Consider the following 16617-nt stretch of genomic DNA (forward strand, 5'->3'; position numbering starts at 1 on the left):
ATAGCACAACTGTTAAGTGCCTGAGCTAAAGGAGCAGGGGAGTCCCATTGCACTTGACAATTTCATGCCGTGGTAGTAGCTCCTGGCATGCTGAGGAAATGTGAGACAGAGGCCATTGCGGGGAGGGAGATAGCATGGTGCTGGCTAATCCTGTAAGTACCTCTGGATGGCTCTCATCTAATGAAGTTGAGTTGGGCAGGTCATTGAGGTATGTATCATAGACAACCTCAGTTCACTTGTTATTTTGATAATGGCCTACCTTACCTTTGACATAAAGAATAACAATTAAAAGTGGGGGTTTGGCACTAAAGTGGTCACAAACCCTCTGGGTAGAAGAATTTTCCTTATTTTTATCTGGGGATGTATTGTCCCATAATCGATTAGGTGGCTTGGGACTTGTTATAACTGTAGGGGGAGACCCAACCGTGATGTATAATGAACTTTATGCTTTGTTTTGCCCTTAAAGCTGTCCTGTTCCTCTCAGAGCTGGAAAACTATCTGTGATTGGATTTCTTGTCTAAGATTATATTTTGGTGCCTTATTGCCCCTTAAGCATTCTTGAATTAGGTTTAAAAGCTCTTCTCTGTTGCCTCTGGGCTTTATTTAAACCCTAGTAGGGAAAGCGTAGAGGTCTTAGCCCCTAATTTCTCCTAAGGAAAAAATTGAGTGTGTAAGATTATTTAGACTATCATTTTAAGGACAGCTTTCCTGTGCTTACTTGCTTGTCATTCACAATTTAGCAAAAAAGCCTATGTTCATGTGGATACAGTTTGTTCATTAATTTATTAAACATTAATGGAGCATCCATTCTCCATCAGTCACTGTGCTGTGGTGTTGGGCACACAGCTCACTGATTCAAAATGAATAGGAAATCAGTTTGTCTGTCTTAGTCATCCAGAAAATACTCTTCCCTAAATTTGCATTTAGTCAGATTGTATCCTTTCCTATATTTGACGTGTTTGCTTTTCTCCTTTTCAGCATTTTTGGCAAGGAGTCCATTATCGCTGGGCTTTTTTCATGGCCAGCGGTCTATATCTAGATGACATCGCAAAACTGGTGGACGAGGGAAAGGTACGTATTGCTAGAGCATCCCCTGGCATCTCCGTGACCTGCCCGCCAAGCCTGGTCACTGGGAATGCTCCAGGGGTAGGCATGGTCTGTGCACATTCTGCTTTTACGTGGCCACGTGTAAGTGCCGTATTTTTGGTTCTGTCTCCATGGGAATTACAGATCTAGACTGCTACATTTAAAAAACAGTGACACAATCTGGTTCAACCCCCTTAGTTTACAGGTGAAGAGGCAGGCCCAGAGAGGATATGTGATTTTCTCAGAGACACTTAGTTAGATGGTTAGCAGAGCTGGAATCTACAGCAAGGCTAATAGTATTTTGGTAATGGTCCTGAAAAGATGGCACCACACAGGTCATCTGTGCACACACTTGGGAGTTGACAGTAGCACTGCTCTGGAGCTTCTATAGTCCAAGGGTGAGGCTGCTCTGGAGGTAAGCAGATTCCCAGATGAGCCAGGTGAACAAATACTGTGGAATCGCCACCCTAAGAGAATTAGACCAGAAGTCAGGTCCCAGGTCTCCTGTTCCCCAGCTAGTGTCACATGCTCAAAGGGCAAATAGCGGTATGTCTCAGTGGATCAGTGGGCAGGACATCTGTGAGGAGTGGTGGGGATTTTGGTGGGGACCACCGGTTGATGGTTCTGACTGCTTGCGTCTGTCCTGCATGGACTCTGGTGAAAGACTCCTGCTTCTAGTCAGATCATCCCTGTTTGGGTGTCCGAGGCCTTTTAGGACAGCTGTGGGTTCAAAGGTTCCTCATCTACCACTGTTTATTTTGAGTTTTCACATGGTCTTAACAGCTCTGACATTCTCTCTCTGGAAGAATAACCTGGAAGGAAAATTCATATTCTGGTGCTGATGTTTATGATTTTATTGAGAGACTATATGAAATTATAGGGTAGAGACCTTTATATACCCTAGACGGTTGCGTGAGGTCATAGGTAAAATGATTTTCATTTTACAGATGAGAAAACTGGCTCAGAAAGATAAAGGCACATTTTTAAGTTTGCAGAAGTGGGACCAGAAGGCACGCTTCCTGACTCCCAGTCCTGTGCTTTTCCTTCTCCGTCATTCAGCTGCATCCTTAGTGCTTGAGGCTGATCTGGGACCTTAGCTTAAGTTGTCTCGTTCTTGTCACTTTAAAATGGGCAGGGAAAAATGATGGAGCAGGACCAGCTTTACACTGTATGATCCATGCTGGGCCATTTGGAAAGAGCCCCTCAAGATGGGCTTTCTTGTGCTGGTACCTGCACACCACTTTGATTTTGGAAAAGAATGATTTTAGGACCTACTGGTTACTTTTTGTGCATTTAGTTTTTTTATTCTGTTATAGCCATGGAACTATATGATAGGAAATGCCCTGCTACTGTTTCCCAGATTCTGTGGTTTCAAGATTACTTGCCTTTTCTCAGACTTCTAAGTCTTTGTGTGTCCTGGGTGGATGGTCTCAGCCTTATGACTGTATGTAAGTGCCTCTTGGTAGGGTTCTTCCCATATCCCGCAAGGATGCTTATTGCTAGGAAGAAGGAAATGAACAGTCATTAAATAATGTGGCCCATAGTTTTACACAGTCTTTCATGCGATTGGAGCCCCATTATTAGAAGGGTCCCCGTCCTCCAAAAGTGTACTGTACAGTTGTGCTTGTCCCAGTATCTGCGCCAGGTTGTCCACGTGCTTACCATTGCTTTTTTGTATTCAAAATATTGTGGCTCCCCCTCTTTCTCTCTACCTGGAAATTACTATTTATGCAACAGAGAAGAGAGGTGATTTGTGTATATGTAACTATTCAATTTGGCAGATAACTGGTAGAATGGCTAAAAGAGGACAAGGTAGAAATAAAGATGCCCTTGATGTGTCCTCAAACGAGGGTGAGTGAAGAAATATTCTTTTGGCTTTTGATTCTTCTCTCTCTTGACCAGCGTTATTTGGGCTCAGGAGTCATTTCTGACAGTGAAGGACTCTGGGACTGTGGAAGTTGGTTTGTGACATTGGGTGCCGTGACGGGGTCAGCTGTGTTCTTGTGCATCCTGCATCACTCTGGGTGTGAGAGGGTGCCTGTCCATGCTGGGAAATTGGAGCAGGTAACAGAGCACGCCTACTTCTGTATTGTGTGGTTAGTGGAGAGTATTAAATTGAATGAGGACATTGAAGTTCTTCCAAGCTTTGGCTGAGCGTTTGGTGAATCTCATTGGCAGGTATCTGATAGAGGGACTGTAATTATTTTTTGACAGTGTGAAGCCATGAACCAAAAGAACATGTCTTTTTAAAATACTTTTAAGTGTTTGAATACATAATACATTTACAAGGTTCAAAATCCAAAAGGTAGGAAAAGTTACTTCATGAAATCTTCCTTTGACTGCTTTTCCTCAGTCACTGAGATTGTCCTTGTCAGATACAGCCATTGTTACCAGTTTCTTGGGTATTCCAAAGATGTACCGTGTATCGACAGAGTGATAGAAAAGAATGATTTGTAATTACCACACCGAGCGTAACAGACTGCTACTGAAATTGTGCTTTATGCCTTACAGTTATTTTGCATTTTTTTCCTTTTTTCCTAAATACAATAAACATTTCTTGTTTTATATTATCCAGCGAGCTTTTTTGGGTTAGCATGCTCAAAGATTGAAATAGGAAAACCTAGCACGTGTCTAGTTTATTGTCTTCACCCCACCCCTTCGTCCTGCCACTGTGTCTCATTGAAGAGAGAGGCCCCAAGAGATTATGTGACATGTTCAAGGGCCCAAGTCTCTTGACCTCCAGGACCATTCCTTCAACCACCCTTTGCTGTCAGTAATAGTTAAAAATCAATCAATCAATTTCTCATATAGTCTTCGTTGTTTTCTGCTTGTTCAAATAGTCATCTAAACATTTAGATAGGTGGAGTTTGAATTGTACCAACAAAGTCTTTCTGTATTTTTCAGTGTCTTTCAGGCCAGCAAGGAGGTTTTACGGCAGATTTTTTAGACTGTAGTCAGCTATTGATAAGAATGACTGTGCTTTCAGGAAATATATATATATGTATGTATGTATGTATTTGCTTGTGTATGCGTTTATTCATTTCCTATTTGCTGCTGTAACAAATTGCTATAAATGTAGTGGCTTGAAACCACACGAACTTACTATCTTGTAGTTCTAGAGGCCAGAAGTCTAAAATGGGTCAGCAGGGCAGTGTTTCTTTTGGAGGCAGGCTGCAGGGGAGAATCTGTTCCCTTGCCTTCTTCAACTTCTAGAGGCCACCTGTATTTCTTGGCTCAGTCTTGCATCACTTTGACTTCCACTTCCGTCATCCTGTCTCCCTCTGACTAACTGTCCTGCCTCCCTTTTCTAATGGCCCTTGTGATTACATTTGGCCCATCCAGATAATCCTGCCCATCTCAAGATCCTGAACTTAATCATGTCCTTGAAGCCCCTTTTGTCCTGTGAGTGATGATACTCACAGGTTTAGGGGCTTAGAATGTGGACATCTTTGGAAACCACTATTCTACCTACAGTGCATAAAGTATCTCAAAAGATACGAAAAAAAACTTGAAATATTGGTTGCCTTGGAGGAGGAGAACTAGATGGCTGGGGCTGAAGTGTGGAAGGGAGATTTTTCTTTGTACCCTTTCATCTTTTTAACTATGTTTATCTGCACACATGTAGTTATTAAAGTTCTTTGATGTCATGTACTTAACATTCACAGATTTGTTTAAGATCCTAGGTGACCAGCCAAGCTTCTTGACTGAGCAGTGAAAGAGATATCTCCGTTTATTTCTTTATTTTAGTTAGCATTAGAATAGTTCCTATATAACTTATTAGAATTTAATTCAGAACATTTACTGAGGGCCCACTAGTTTCATCTAGTAGGGTATGGAAATATGTGTTGGCCATGTTGAGTTACCTTCTGAACAATGATGTCCACTGGAACTTTCTGCAGTAATTGAAATGTTCTCTGCCTGCACTGTCCAATATGGTAGCCAGTAGCCACATGTGGCAATTGAACACTTGAAATGTGGCTAATCCTTCTGAGGGACTGGATTTTTCATTTTATTTACCTTTGATTACTTTACATAGCCACATGCAGCTAGATGTTACCATGTTGGACGGTGCAGCTTTAGAGAAAAATGTAATGAGTTCTGAGGCAAGCAATTTCCCAGACCTTTCTTGAGATCTGTGGCCTTAGTTTAGCAAGGAATTACATTTTAAAACTTTAAGCTTCTTGCTTGCAACTGGATTTTTTCCCTCCATGGAGAGGATGTCATGATTAGGGATGGAATCCTGAGGACCGCTAGGAGAGAGTTCTCTTGCTGGAGAGGACAGGCACCTCATGGATCCCATCACCCTGCTGTTACTGCAGTCTTTCTAATGCAGCTGATTGTTTCTGTGGAGAAACGTAGGCCAAGTTTCTCCTCTTCTGGCTGGAAGGAGTGCCTTTTCCAGGGGGACCTAGGGACAAGTCCTGGATACTTTCCAACATGGGAGCATTCACTCCTTTGGAGTGCACCCTCCATTAACCCTCCCCCACCCCCTTCTTACCACCTTTCTTCCTGCTTTGAGTTTTCTGGGACCCGAAAGTTCCAGAAATAGCCAGTCCAAGCAAAGCCCACTTCTTCCTTTTGTCTTCTTCATGTCTCCTTAGTTCAAGTCCCCTTCTACCTGGGAATATGGAATTTATCTAGAGGTCGCAGGGGCATACCTGTCTAAGAGTAGTGCTGGAACTGTGGCCCTGCCACCCCTGCCTCCGGTCCCTGGTGCCGCACAGGTGTGTGGACTTGGATTTAGGCCAGGAGCCCTTAGGTCTCCCTTGTGTCTGTCATCTGTTCATGTCTCTTCACACACCTCGCCCTCTGAGATCTGCAGTTTCTGTGCCCAGTGGAAGCTGAGATTGAGGGCTCAGGAAGAGGTGGCTGGACTGTGGCTCACGCCCCCCTCCCCAGACTGCACCACTGCCATGCAGGATGCAGGACCCTCACTTTGGCTCCTGTGCTAAAAGCTCTGACCTGCATTAGCACTTAACCACTTGCACTCCGGTTTCCTAATCTATCCAACAGGCTCGCTCAGATATTTAGGTCCCTTTTAAGCTCTACCGTTGTGTATTTTAAGCTCTACTGTTGTGAAAATGGGGATTGAGGGGATACCTCTCTGCCTACTGTTCTGCCTGCAGAGATGGTGTCCTCCCTCCACCAGCTCTCCTGCAAAGGGTTTCTCTTTCCTCTTCCCCTCAAGGGGCGGAGAGTTTCTGCCTCGGAGACAGGGAGGCTTGCCCAGCAGCTGCAAGCAACAATATTCCGAGGCCACGCCAGGCAGTTGAGGTTCCCATCGTCCCTGTGTTCTCACAGAAGGGATGTCAGGCAGCAGGTGCCAAGTCCTGGGGTCTGGCTTTTACAGCCTTTATGTAAGAAAGGTAAGGCACAACCAGGAGGGCCTGACTTTGGGTCCAAGACCGAATGAACGCTGCTGCCATGAGCGTCTCCCAGTCAGCTGCCGGCCCCGTGCATCTGCGTAGCGGGAAGTGTGGTGTGAGCCCACCCGCTTTATAACAGGGCTCCCTGTGCCGGCTGGACTATAGCAGTGTCATCACATAAATGTCCCCACCTCACTGGGAGTAACCTTTCTTTCCCCTCTCTGGATTTTGACTCTGATCTCTTTGTCCGTAACAAACAAGCATTCTAGGTCTGATGTGAGGCTATATGTAGACACTGCTCCATTATCCAGTTAATCTCCATTTGCTGTCACCTATTCAGCCAACAGTGGCATCTGCCTGCCTGTTGATCGAAAGCCTTTTTTTTCATTGTCACTTATGGGAACAGCTGAATGACTCATTATGGCCCAGTCAGCCCTCTGGGGTTATTCGGCACAATAGGCCTGACCAGCCAGATTAAAGTGTGCGGTCACTGCAGGCCGGCTGTGTCATCAGTTCGGGGTCTGTGTCTCCGGTCAGAGTTCTAAAGTGAGCATAGCTAGCCGAGCCTGGGCATTCGCTCTAGAGTTGAGCAGGTGGCTTCACGGTTCTCCCTGACCGACTGTAACACCGTGGCTGTGTTGCTTTTGTTGCCGGTGTTCAAAGCTCAGTGAAAAGCTGATGTTATTGCCTCCTTTCTTTCCTTGGTTTACCCTCCGGAGACTGTTTTGTCTAGCTGCTCTGGGTTAGTGCCTAACATTTAGAGGGTAGACACTTGGTCAATCTTTGTGTGATTCTGAATGAATGTGTCTGACACAAGTCAGGGATCCTAAGATTAAGGCAAAAGGCTGCGGGGATTCCCACTCCAGTGGGCACTAAACTCACCTGGAAAGCTTACTGAAAATGCATGGTCTCCACCCCACCCCACCCCCTAGAGATTCTGGCTTAGTTGTTCTAACTGGAGACCAAGGACTCTGAATTTTAAAGAATTTTTTTTAACGTTTATTTATTTTTGAGAGAGAGAGAGAGACAGAACGTGAGAGGGGGAGGGCAGAGAGAGAGGGAGACACAAAATCAGGAGGAGGCTCCAGGCTCTGAGCTGTCAGCACAGAGCCCGACGCGGGGCTGGAACTCACAAACCGTGAGATCATGACCTGAGCCGAAGTCAGATGCTCAACTGACTAAGCCACCCAGGCGCCCCAAGGACACTGCATTTTAAGCCTGCATTCAGGTGGTTCCTTTTTAGGTAATTAGCACTCAAAAAACAATGTCCCAGGGGCTTTAAAGAGAGTGATAGGTTCAGGAAGTTTCATGTGCGATATGCAGGAAACAACTTGAGTGCCTTCCATTTTTATTTACCAGAGGAGGCAGATAGGTTTCATTTGGGGAGCCAGCTCATGTCTGTTCCTAGTGACTGCGGAGTTGAAAAAGATTCTGAGGTCATGCTTAGCTTGCTGGGGAGGACTGTGGTTGTTAATCAGTAATGTCCCCAGTGTGAATGGGAGTGTACATGTGTACACGTAAAATTGGACAACTCATTTAACTTTGGGTCTTGATTTCCTCATCTGTAAATGGAAATAATACTGCTACCTACCTCATAATGTGGCCTTAGGGATTAAATGGGGTAAAATCCATAGAGTGCTTAAAAGAGGACAATACATGCTGTTACTTCTGTCATGAGCTTATCGTGATTTGTGGGTACAAAAGAATTTTAAAGTCTTTGGAGAAGGCAACTTTTGGAGCCCAAGATACTCTCCTGGTGACAGGGCTATAAAGTTCACATGAGAGGAAACTACTTTAGATGCCTCTGAACCCCATGAGAACACATCTTTCTAGTAAAGTGTATGCACTGGCTTATGCCTTCTGACCCCTCCTCCCTGTCTATGGAGCTGTGGGAGGCAGTCCTCTGAAATACCCAGTGGACAATTACTGATTTCTGCTGGAAGTTTGGAAAAGGAAGAGTTCGGTTGGATTTTTGCATCAGGAGAGAGGGTACTAAGTGGGACGTCCGTTCGGAAGGAGGTTGCTGGCAGTACTAACAATACAGTAAACAGAACCAGCAGCATTCCAGCACTTCTGAGCTGGCTGAGGTGGCTTTCCTGAACATTCTAACCAGCTGCTCTGCCATTTGGCAAACCCTCTCAGGACAGTTCCACCCCGGACAGTTCTCCTGAAACCCAAAGAACCCATGTAAGATTCTTGCTTCCCAGTTATCTTAGTGGTTTTCACCTAGGTGACATTTATTAAGTGCCTGTCCTGTGCCTTACATTGCGCTGAGTGTGGGGGCTGGTGTGCAAAAGAGGTGGCCTGTGCCACAGGTACTGTAAGCTTGGGCTGATAGGCCAAACATTTAACACATTATAAAAAAGAATCTGCCCTTATTCTGTACACTGCCTACAAGGGGGCCACAGAGATACATACAGCAAAACCTTGGGATGCCCCGTTGGGTGTTTACCCTACCCAACAGAGTGGCTGAGACGAATATGCAGCTGTGACGGGCAGTCTGTGTGGAGGGCCATCCAAGTTCCATGGCAGTTCCGAGAGAATGTACTGCAAACTGAGGGGTCGGGAAGGGTAGTGTGAGACCTGGGCTGGGACGGTGGTAGAAGTGACAGAGGGGCACAAATTCCCATTGTTCAGACGGTGATGAGTCGGCCATTTTGGTAAAGTGTGGAGTCTGTATGCGGGCCGAGGTTGGGATGGTGGTGGCCTTTGAATGCGTGGCTGGGAGCTGTGGAAGGGCTCTGCATAGGAGAGTGACCCGACCCAGCACAGCTACCTTCCAGGGACGCAGCGAGGCAGGAGAAAAGACAGGAGTGGGGCTGCCGTTGTGGCGTGGTGGTCAGCTCCTCATCTAGGTGCGTGAGACAGAACCGGGAGACTGGCCTCAAGGGACATGGTGAGGACACCGTTGACCCATCTGCCTTGAAAACCTACATCTTTCCTCCCCTCCAATCAACTTCTTCTTGTGTCTTACAGATTCAGCCAGTTATTGAAAAAACCTTCCCTTTCTCTAAAGTTCCAGAAGCCTTCCTGAAGGTAGAAAGAGGACATGCGAGAGGAAAGACTGTAATTAATGTCATTTAAATAAACTCTCAGTTTGGTGATTGTTGGCTCTTATTCGGTGAGTGCCTCTCAGCCCCAAATTTCTAGTAGCCATCACTTTCCAGATTAGATGATGAGTTCCGTGATACAAGTTTAAAAATACAGACACCTATTTGCCAGTAATTTCTTGTTCTTTGAACTGAGCACAGAGAGTCCTTTTCTAGCCATACCACCACCCTCTCTGCACGTCACCCTGCTCGACATCCGTGCATTCTTGTTTGCCGAGAGGTCCTCTGACCCAAGCACCAGGGACACACGAGTAAGGAAGACATGACACGAAAATATCCACACTTGGACTTGTCTATAAAGTCAGCGAAAATTGCATTGTTTTTTTCAAGCTGTTTTTCACACCAGATTTGCACATTGTTGTGGCATCTTCTGTTCTAGTAGCTCAAAGTCTTTTATTAATGTTTGTGAGATACTAAAACTTTTGGCATATGGGTGGAGGGCGGCATGAAGAGCGTAAAGCTACTTCTTAAAAAAGTGCTCACTGATGAATCCAACTGGACAAGGCTTCTTTTGCTTTACTGTGGTCGTAACCACCCTCAAAGTTGTCAATCTCTTAGGGTCACATATAAAAATCTAGCTGATTTGGTTGTTTAGTCTCAAGAAAATGGAAGGTGATGGTAAAGTTTCTAACTTTTTAAAACCCTTACATTTAGCATGAGGGCTAGGCCTCTTTCACCAACTAAAACATGCTCCTCTGAGGACTTGTCCGTGGAAATTGCAACCCTTCTCCAGTTTCTCACCTTAAATGCCTGTACTTAGTTATCTCGCCAATAAGCCCATTGCAGCTTTTGAATCTCTAGTCTGTGACCTTCATTCAAGGTAAGTGTTTATTTCCTGTGGCATTCTTCCTTGCTCCCGCACCTTAGATACTAAGCTTTTAGCTTTGGACATGGACTTGAGTAACCTGATACTCAGTCTGTGCCTATTACACACTCATTTGGTAACACTGGATGAGGGCTTTTCTCTGCAATTGCTGGTCTCACCGGCCCAAATACATTTTAAGAGAAAGAAAGTGGTGTTCTCGTCAGTACTGGCCATTTCTGACTTCCGTGTGAACAGTCCCAGCACTCTTCTTGAGGGCGCCGGGTGGTATAGTGAGGGGAGGGAAGGCCTCACTTACCCTCATGTCCTCCCTCTTCACCAAGGAGTCTGGAAAGAAACTTTTCCCCGCCGTTATCCAGCACTGCCTCCTCCCCCGCAGTCATCTGTGTCTAATCTGCCCCGGTGAAGCGTTGAAAGGGCTACTGCAAGGACGCTCGCACATCTCCTCAATACAGTTAACCAGAAACCAGTTTATTCGAGATAAATTCAAAACAGGCTACTGCAACATGACCCCAGCACACTGTAGTGATCCGCACAGAGGCCTAAAATCGGAGCTCCACATCATCTAAGAACAAGACCTGTTGGCAGCCGTTGGACACGTGCAGGTGTTCCTTTAAAACCCAAGATAAGCTACTGACCACAACTGCCTCCAGGCAGGAGCAATGGTTAGGAAGTGGAAACACAGGAACAGATAAAAAGGAAATGAGATTTGTTCTTCCTGTGACCAGAGCACCAGTATTATTAACAAGGATAATGAAATATGGACAAAAGGGGGAAGAGTCTATCCAAAGAATGTTTAGCAGTTTTGTTCAAACGAGAATACACTGTTTGAACCTATGGGTCCGTGTATTGTCAGCAGTTAAACTATTTCATTTTTCATTGAGATGCTGCATTTTAGGGTTTTCAGAGTTCTAAAATTTGACCAGCCTTGCTTAAGGCCTCCTTTTGTTCGCGTTCTGGAGAGAATTGCTGGTCGTCATCTTGAACCTTCCACCTCTTTTTACCGCTACCAGAAGGCAGTGGCCGCACTCCATGCAGGCCTTGTGCCAATGCAGCGGGATAGGAAGGCAGGAAATTAGGCTAAAGACTTGAGTTTAGCGAAGGATTATATAACATTTACTTCAGAACTAATCGTAGATGAGAGGATAGGCTAGTAAATTAGGTCACGGTAACACTGTTCCGTAGCATCTGTAAGAAAAGCATTAAACACCACTTATTTGTGACATTCTAGGCCAGCCCACAAGTGGGTTAAAATAATCCAAATCCTGCTAATGTTAGCAGACCTGACAAGAAATCTTATAAATTTATTAACTTTTAGTACTAAGAAAATAGTATTTTGTTTACTTAGTTCCTTAGAGTGTCATATAAGCCTTTCCCCACTTTGCTATAGAGCATAATTGATTACAGAAAACAGTAGGGCCAAAATTATTGGCCTGATATTTCTTCTCCGATGCTAAACAATCTTCTGCCTTACAAACTTGAGCTTCTCTCATTCCCTTTACTTTTTAAAAAAATTTTTTTAATGTTTTTTTTTTGTTTTGTTTTTTTGTTTGTTTTTTTTGAGAGCATGTGAGCAGTGGAGTCTGGGAGAAAAAGTATCAAAGTGGGCTCTGTCCTGACAGCAGCAAGCCCGATGCGGGGTTCCAGCTCATGAACCATGAGATCATGTCCTGAGCTGAAGTTGGATGCTCAACCGACAGAACCATCCAGGTGCCCCTTATCCTTCCCTTTGAAGTGTAAGAGATTTGTAGGCCCACAAAGTATATTCAAGTCTGTTTCTGTTCTCTCCTGTCACTATCTTTGGAAATAATTTAAAATGTACAGAGTCTTGATATAACATTTTCTAAAAACACCCAAAAGCTGCTATTGAGGCAACCTTTTTTAAGCAGCTGCAGAAAGGAAATGAAAGAAGGACAAATTATTGGTTTAAAACTCATAGTCTTTTGAAAAGATGAGACATAGTCCAGGTCATGGCAGTGTCATTCAAGCGTGGATTTAGAGTTACTGAAGAAGGAGCAAGTCCACTTTCCTCTTGGCTTGTCTGTTACCAGTCACTTTTTTTGTTTTTGTTTTTTTTTTACACGTAGCTGGAAGACCTCCAGAAATATTCCTCCTGCATTCTTTATTCAGGTTTATAGGACCATGGCTTCCCAGACTTGTGTTAACTTCTCTTTGCTGACAGAGTTGAGGATGATGTGATTTTGGTCATACTGTGTACCCCCTGAAAGAAAGAAAAGGCACATAATAAAACGAAATGGTGTCTCTGGGAAAAAAAGCAGGGAGGAAAGCCCTGGAACACATCCCTGGGCAAAGAGGGTGAATCTACTGTTGGGTGTGTTAAAATCCCACCATAGGAGCACCAACAGCTCCTTCTCCTACTTGAGTCTTAAAAGCTAGTCCACAGTTACTCTTTAGATGTCTGAAACGGGGGTGTATGTGTGGGCATGTGTGGAATGGAAGATTCTAGAGAAGGGAAAAGGAAGAAGGAGATTGTGAAATATATTCAATGGTGGGATCATGGGTTTGAGATACCAGCGAGGAAAAAAGGCAGGCTGGAAACTAGTGGAATTGTCAGATGGAACAGGTTTTACATGAACAATGAAAAATGGCTTCATGAGGGCACAGGGGAAGTGGGACCGACAGCCAGATACAGGGACAGGGCAACACTCCTACCACTGGGAACTCACTTGGTGTATGAAGATTCATAGCACTTGAGATGCTGTGTTCAGTACTGTAAAATTAGCATGGTCTCCGTAAACTTAAACTCCCTTTCACCGGAATGTAAGAATATTTTCCAAGGGTGCCTACTAGATATTTAGATACTTCCCCATTGAAAGAAGAGGCCATGAGGCCATTTTTTAACATGAAAGTGTTGTCTGATTTCTTTTTTTTCCCCAGTGTGGAATAAATACCTTCAAATACCTTATCCCTTTTTAGCGTAAGTCTCTGCAGCAAGGTCCTATCACCATGGACTCCATCGAAATAGAAATCTGTTCGTGTAGATGTGAGGTAGTATGACTGGTATTGAAATCTATTGCATCCTCAGGCCAAGAGGAATTAAATGTTCTTACTCTCTTTTAAGCATTTACAAAATATCAGTCTAAATTTTCAGACCTTCTGGATCTCTTGTAAGAGGAGTATAATATCATCATTGATAATCCAGAGCCTCTGCACATCTAGGTGTTGCACAGAATATAAGAACAAGGTGCGTGGGGCCTTTATGTGTAAGTTTGTAGTGGGGGAAAAAGAAGTTACCACCACCACCAAATCCCACTGTCTCCATTAAGACACACATACTATATATTCCTTTGAGATTTGGGGGTGTATGAAGATCACAGTGTCGTCTTGTTTCATTAAGATTATGGTATATTAACATTCTTTTTGTGTACATTACCTAATTAGAATCATGAAGACTAGAAAGTCCTTGAGAAAGGACATAGGAAGAATTGAGATCATACCAGACTTTCGATATTTTTAAAGCAAGGAGGAATCCTCTTCCAATAATAATACTTGCTGTCTACCAAACGACTCCCTCCCCAGATATCAGGAGATATCAGACCAAGCATCTTTCTTGTAACCTATAAGTCTTAGGGCAATGTTAGCAGGTAACAAATGGCTCCACAGCTGTAGCTAATGAAAATCCTAGTCTACTCCTGTACCAGAGAGGTATTTGTATCTCCCTTGCACAGGACGTGGGCCGTGCGGTTCTACTCCTTCATGTCCACAAGATGGCACCACTCTCCCATATTCTGAGAGATTTAAATTTAGTTTAACGAGGCAAGTGACTACTGCATCTGGCTACCTTAAGTAGATATACTGAGAGTTCACAAACATACTCAAGAGACACTGGACTAATTTATAATGAATTTTAGGAAGGGACCTTGGAGCTTTAAAGCAAAGACCTACGGAGGAAGCTCCTAGAGTCCCACATTTCTTGTCAAGACTAGAAGCCAGGCATCCTTATTCCTTGTTGACTGCCACTGTAGCAAGTGGGAAAACAAATCCTATGGAGCTTCTAGAATGTACGCTCTCTGAAGCCAAGCATTTTTCTCCCCTACTTTGGTACCCATATCTAGCAAAGAGTCTGCCACATACTGGGTACCCAATAAAAATACACATTAAGAGAATAAAAAACGCTCGATGAGACTAGCTCATAAAGATTACAAAACTGATCACATAACAAACATGATTCTATATTTTTCAAAAAAATGTTTCCAATTTAGTCACAGTTCTTTGATTTTGAAACTATCTTGTAAAGTTGATACATGCATGTGCATGAGAATCCTCCACTCTACTTGCGGAATCAGGGCTTTTTGTGATTTTTAATCTAACACTGTTACAAGAAAACAAAACAAACAAAAAAAGACAAATAGTTTGAAGTCAGCCTAGGTCTGCATTCCACCAAGGCACTTCTGGGTATGAGATGATTAACCTCTCTGACCCTCACTTTTTGGACTGTAAAATGGGACAGGAGGGCATACCACGGGGCTCGCAGGGTTGCTCTAGAGATGCCCTGAGCTCAGGTAAGTAAAGTGTTCAGCATTCAGCACAGTGGCTGGTGCACAGTATGGGATCTCTCACTATGCTCATTTTCAAAAGTAAAAACTAGATCTTTAGTTGAGTACAGACAGACACAACAGAGAAAATAAATGATTCTTACCTTTGACATCTAAAACTAAATTTGGTTTCAACTTGCTGTAGATTCTGCCATCCGACTTCATGCTCCAGAACTGACTGTCGACATTCTGGTCAAGGGCCAGGCCCAGTTTGGAGCCTGAGGTCACGAGGCTCCCCACGATTGTCAGGCAGCAGTCTTCTGCTATCTGCTTACAGACAGATAAGACTGCTTAGAGGTGAGACACATTCAAGGATCGTGATCAGTTCTTGGCTCAAAGTGATTTTTAAAGTTGTCTTAGTTGTAGTTTCATTTACCCCACATGAGACACTTTCGCCAGAGGAACTGGGATCAAACAACAAATACTTATGCCCTCACTTCAGATGACACGAGTGCCAGAAAGTTCAAGATTTCTGCCCTTTGTAAGGGAAACCTTAGAACATTTTTCCCATTCAGAAATGACAATGATGTGAGGCTGGGTCTGTGGCTCTATCTCCCCTGGCCTAACCATCTCTGCTTAGCCTGACCCTTCTGGAATGTGACTGCATTTCTAATTTGAAAGGCTGCTATAACACTGAAGTGGCTAAAAAGGGCATTTTATCATTTTAAAACATGAAATTCCAGTTATTCTCTTATCTTTCCTTCATGAGAAATGTCCAATAAACATTTCTAAGAAGGCATGTTATCCAACTATAAAAAGAGAGAAAGAATAAAATACAAATACAGTGAAGTAGGTTTTCACGCAAATATTTTAAGGGTCCTTTTCAAAAACAAATCTATCCTTTATATATAAACAGTGTGTGGCAATCATGTTCATCTGACATGAACACATACTGCTACAGAAAATGCTTATGAAAACTATATATTGAGATTAAAAGTGTGGTAATCTAGGATACTTTATCTCACAGTTAAATAACATCACTAAAATGTTTATTAGAAATAACTGCTGAAAGGCAGTTTTCTTGAATTGTTTAAGATAATCAAAGCAGAAGTTGGCTTTTTAAAAATGCCTTCTAAATTCCAGCTACTTCTGTTTCTCAGGCTATTTCTTCTGTGCCTGTCTAAATATGACTTCCGCTTGCTGAAAGGATGATTCTCCCTCAAGCACAACAGACTCAATTAACAAGTGGTCCTTCTGCTGACTCATGGGGCACCGAGTTAAAAAAAAAATTGGGAGCAAACAGTCAAGCCCATAAAATCAAGGAGTTAAAGAGTATCTACAACAGAAGCATAAGCTTCTCTAATAAAGTCTTACTACATTCAACTTTTTAACATCTAGTATGGCAGGAGTGATGCAAGAGGGAGATGGGCCATTATCTACTTTACAAGGTGTGATAATTAGGAAATGGACTGTCTTGTACACAGCGCATTATCTCTTCACCCTAGTCTGCGGGGTCCTCCAAAATCAACCAATCAAGAATGATTTGCCATAGTGCTGGGGCTTATTGAAAAAAACTATAAAAGATCAAGGAAATAGGGGAGAATAACCCAGACACTTCCTTTTATTACTATATAAAAATCAAGTATAAATACAAATACTCCATCTAGGATAAGTGCCAGATTTACCTCGCATTTTAAGTTCCTTGATTGGTTCTATCAGCTAAAAAATACTTTCAT

General features: G+C 43.4%; 2 protein-coding genes across 5 annotated transcripts in view; one reads left to right on the forward strand and one right to left on the reverse strand.

Annotated features, from left to right (window-relative positions):
• RTN4IP1 (reticulon 4 interacting protein 1) overlaps positions 1-9556 on the forward strand; it is a 150967-nt gene extending 141411 nt beyond the window's left edge. For both annotated transcript variants that reach the window (XM_053222419.1, XM_015076642.3), the window contains exons 8-9: positions 979-1071; positions 9429-9556. In XM_053222419.1, coding sequence (XP_053078394.1) covers positions 979-1071; positions 9429-9536 — 201 coding nt within the window. In that variant the 3' untranslated portion in view covers positions 9537-9556. The remainder of the gene's footprint in view (positions 1-978; positions 1072-9428) is intronic.
• A 1279-nt stretch (positions 9557-10835) lies between these two features.
• CRYBG1 (crystallin beta-gamma domain containing 1) overlaps positions 10836-16617 on the reverse strand; it is a 182677-nt gene continuing 176895 nt past the window's right edge. For all 3 annotated transcript variants that reach the window (XM_027057168.2, XM_053222417.1, XM_027057169.2), the window contains 2 exons: positions 15046-15208; positions 10836-12606 (listed from right to left, as the gene is read on the reverse strand). In XM_027057168.2, the coding sequence (XP_026912969.2) occupies positions 12518-12606; positions 15046-15208 (252 nt within the window). In that variant the 3' untranslated portion in view covers positions 10836-12517. The remainder of the gene's footprint in view (positions 12607-15045; positions 15209-16617) is intronic.

The sequence above is a fragment of the Acinonyx jubatus genome, chromosome B2, assembly GCF_027475565.1.
Source record: "Acinonyx jubatus isolate Ajub_Pintada_27869175 chromosome B2, VMU_Ajub_asm_v1.0, whole genome shotgun sequence".
Classification (NCBI taxonomy): domain Eukaryota; kingdom Metazoa; phylum Chordata; class Mammalia; order Carnivora; family Felidae; genus Acinonyx; species Acinonyx jubatus.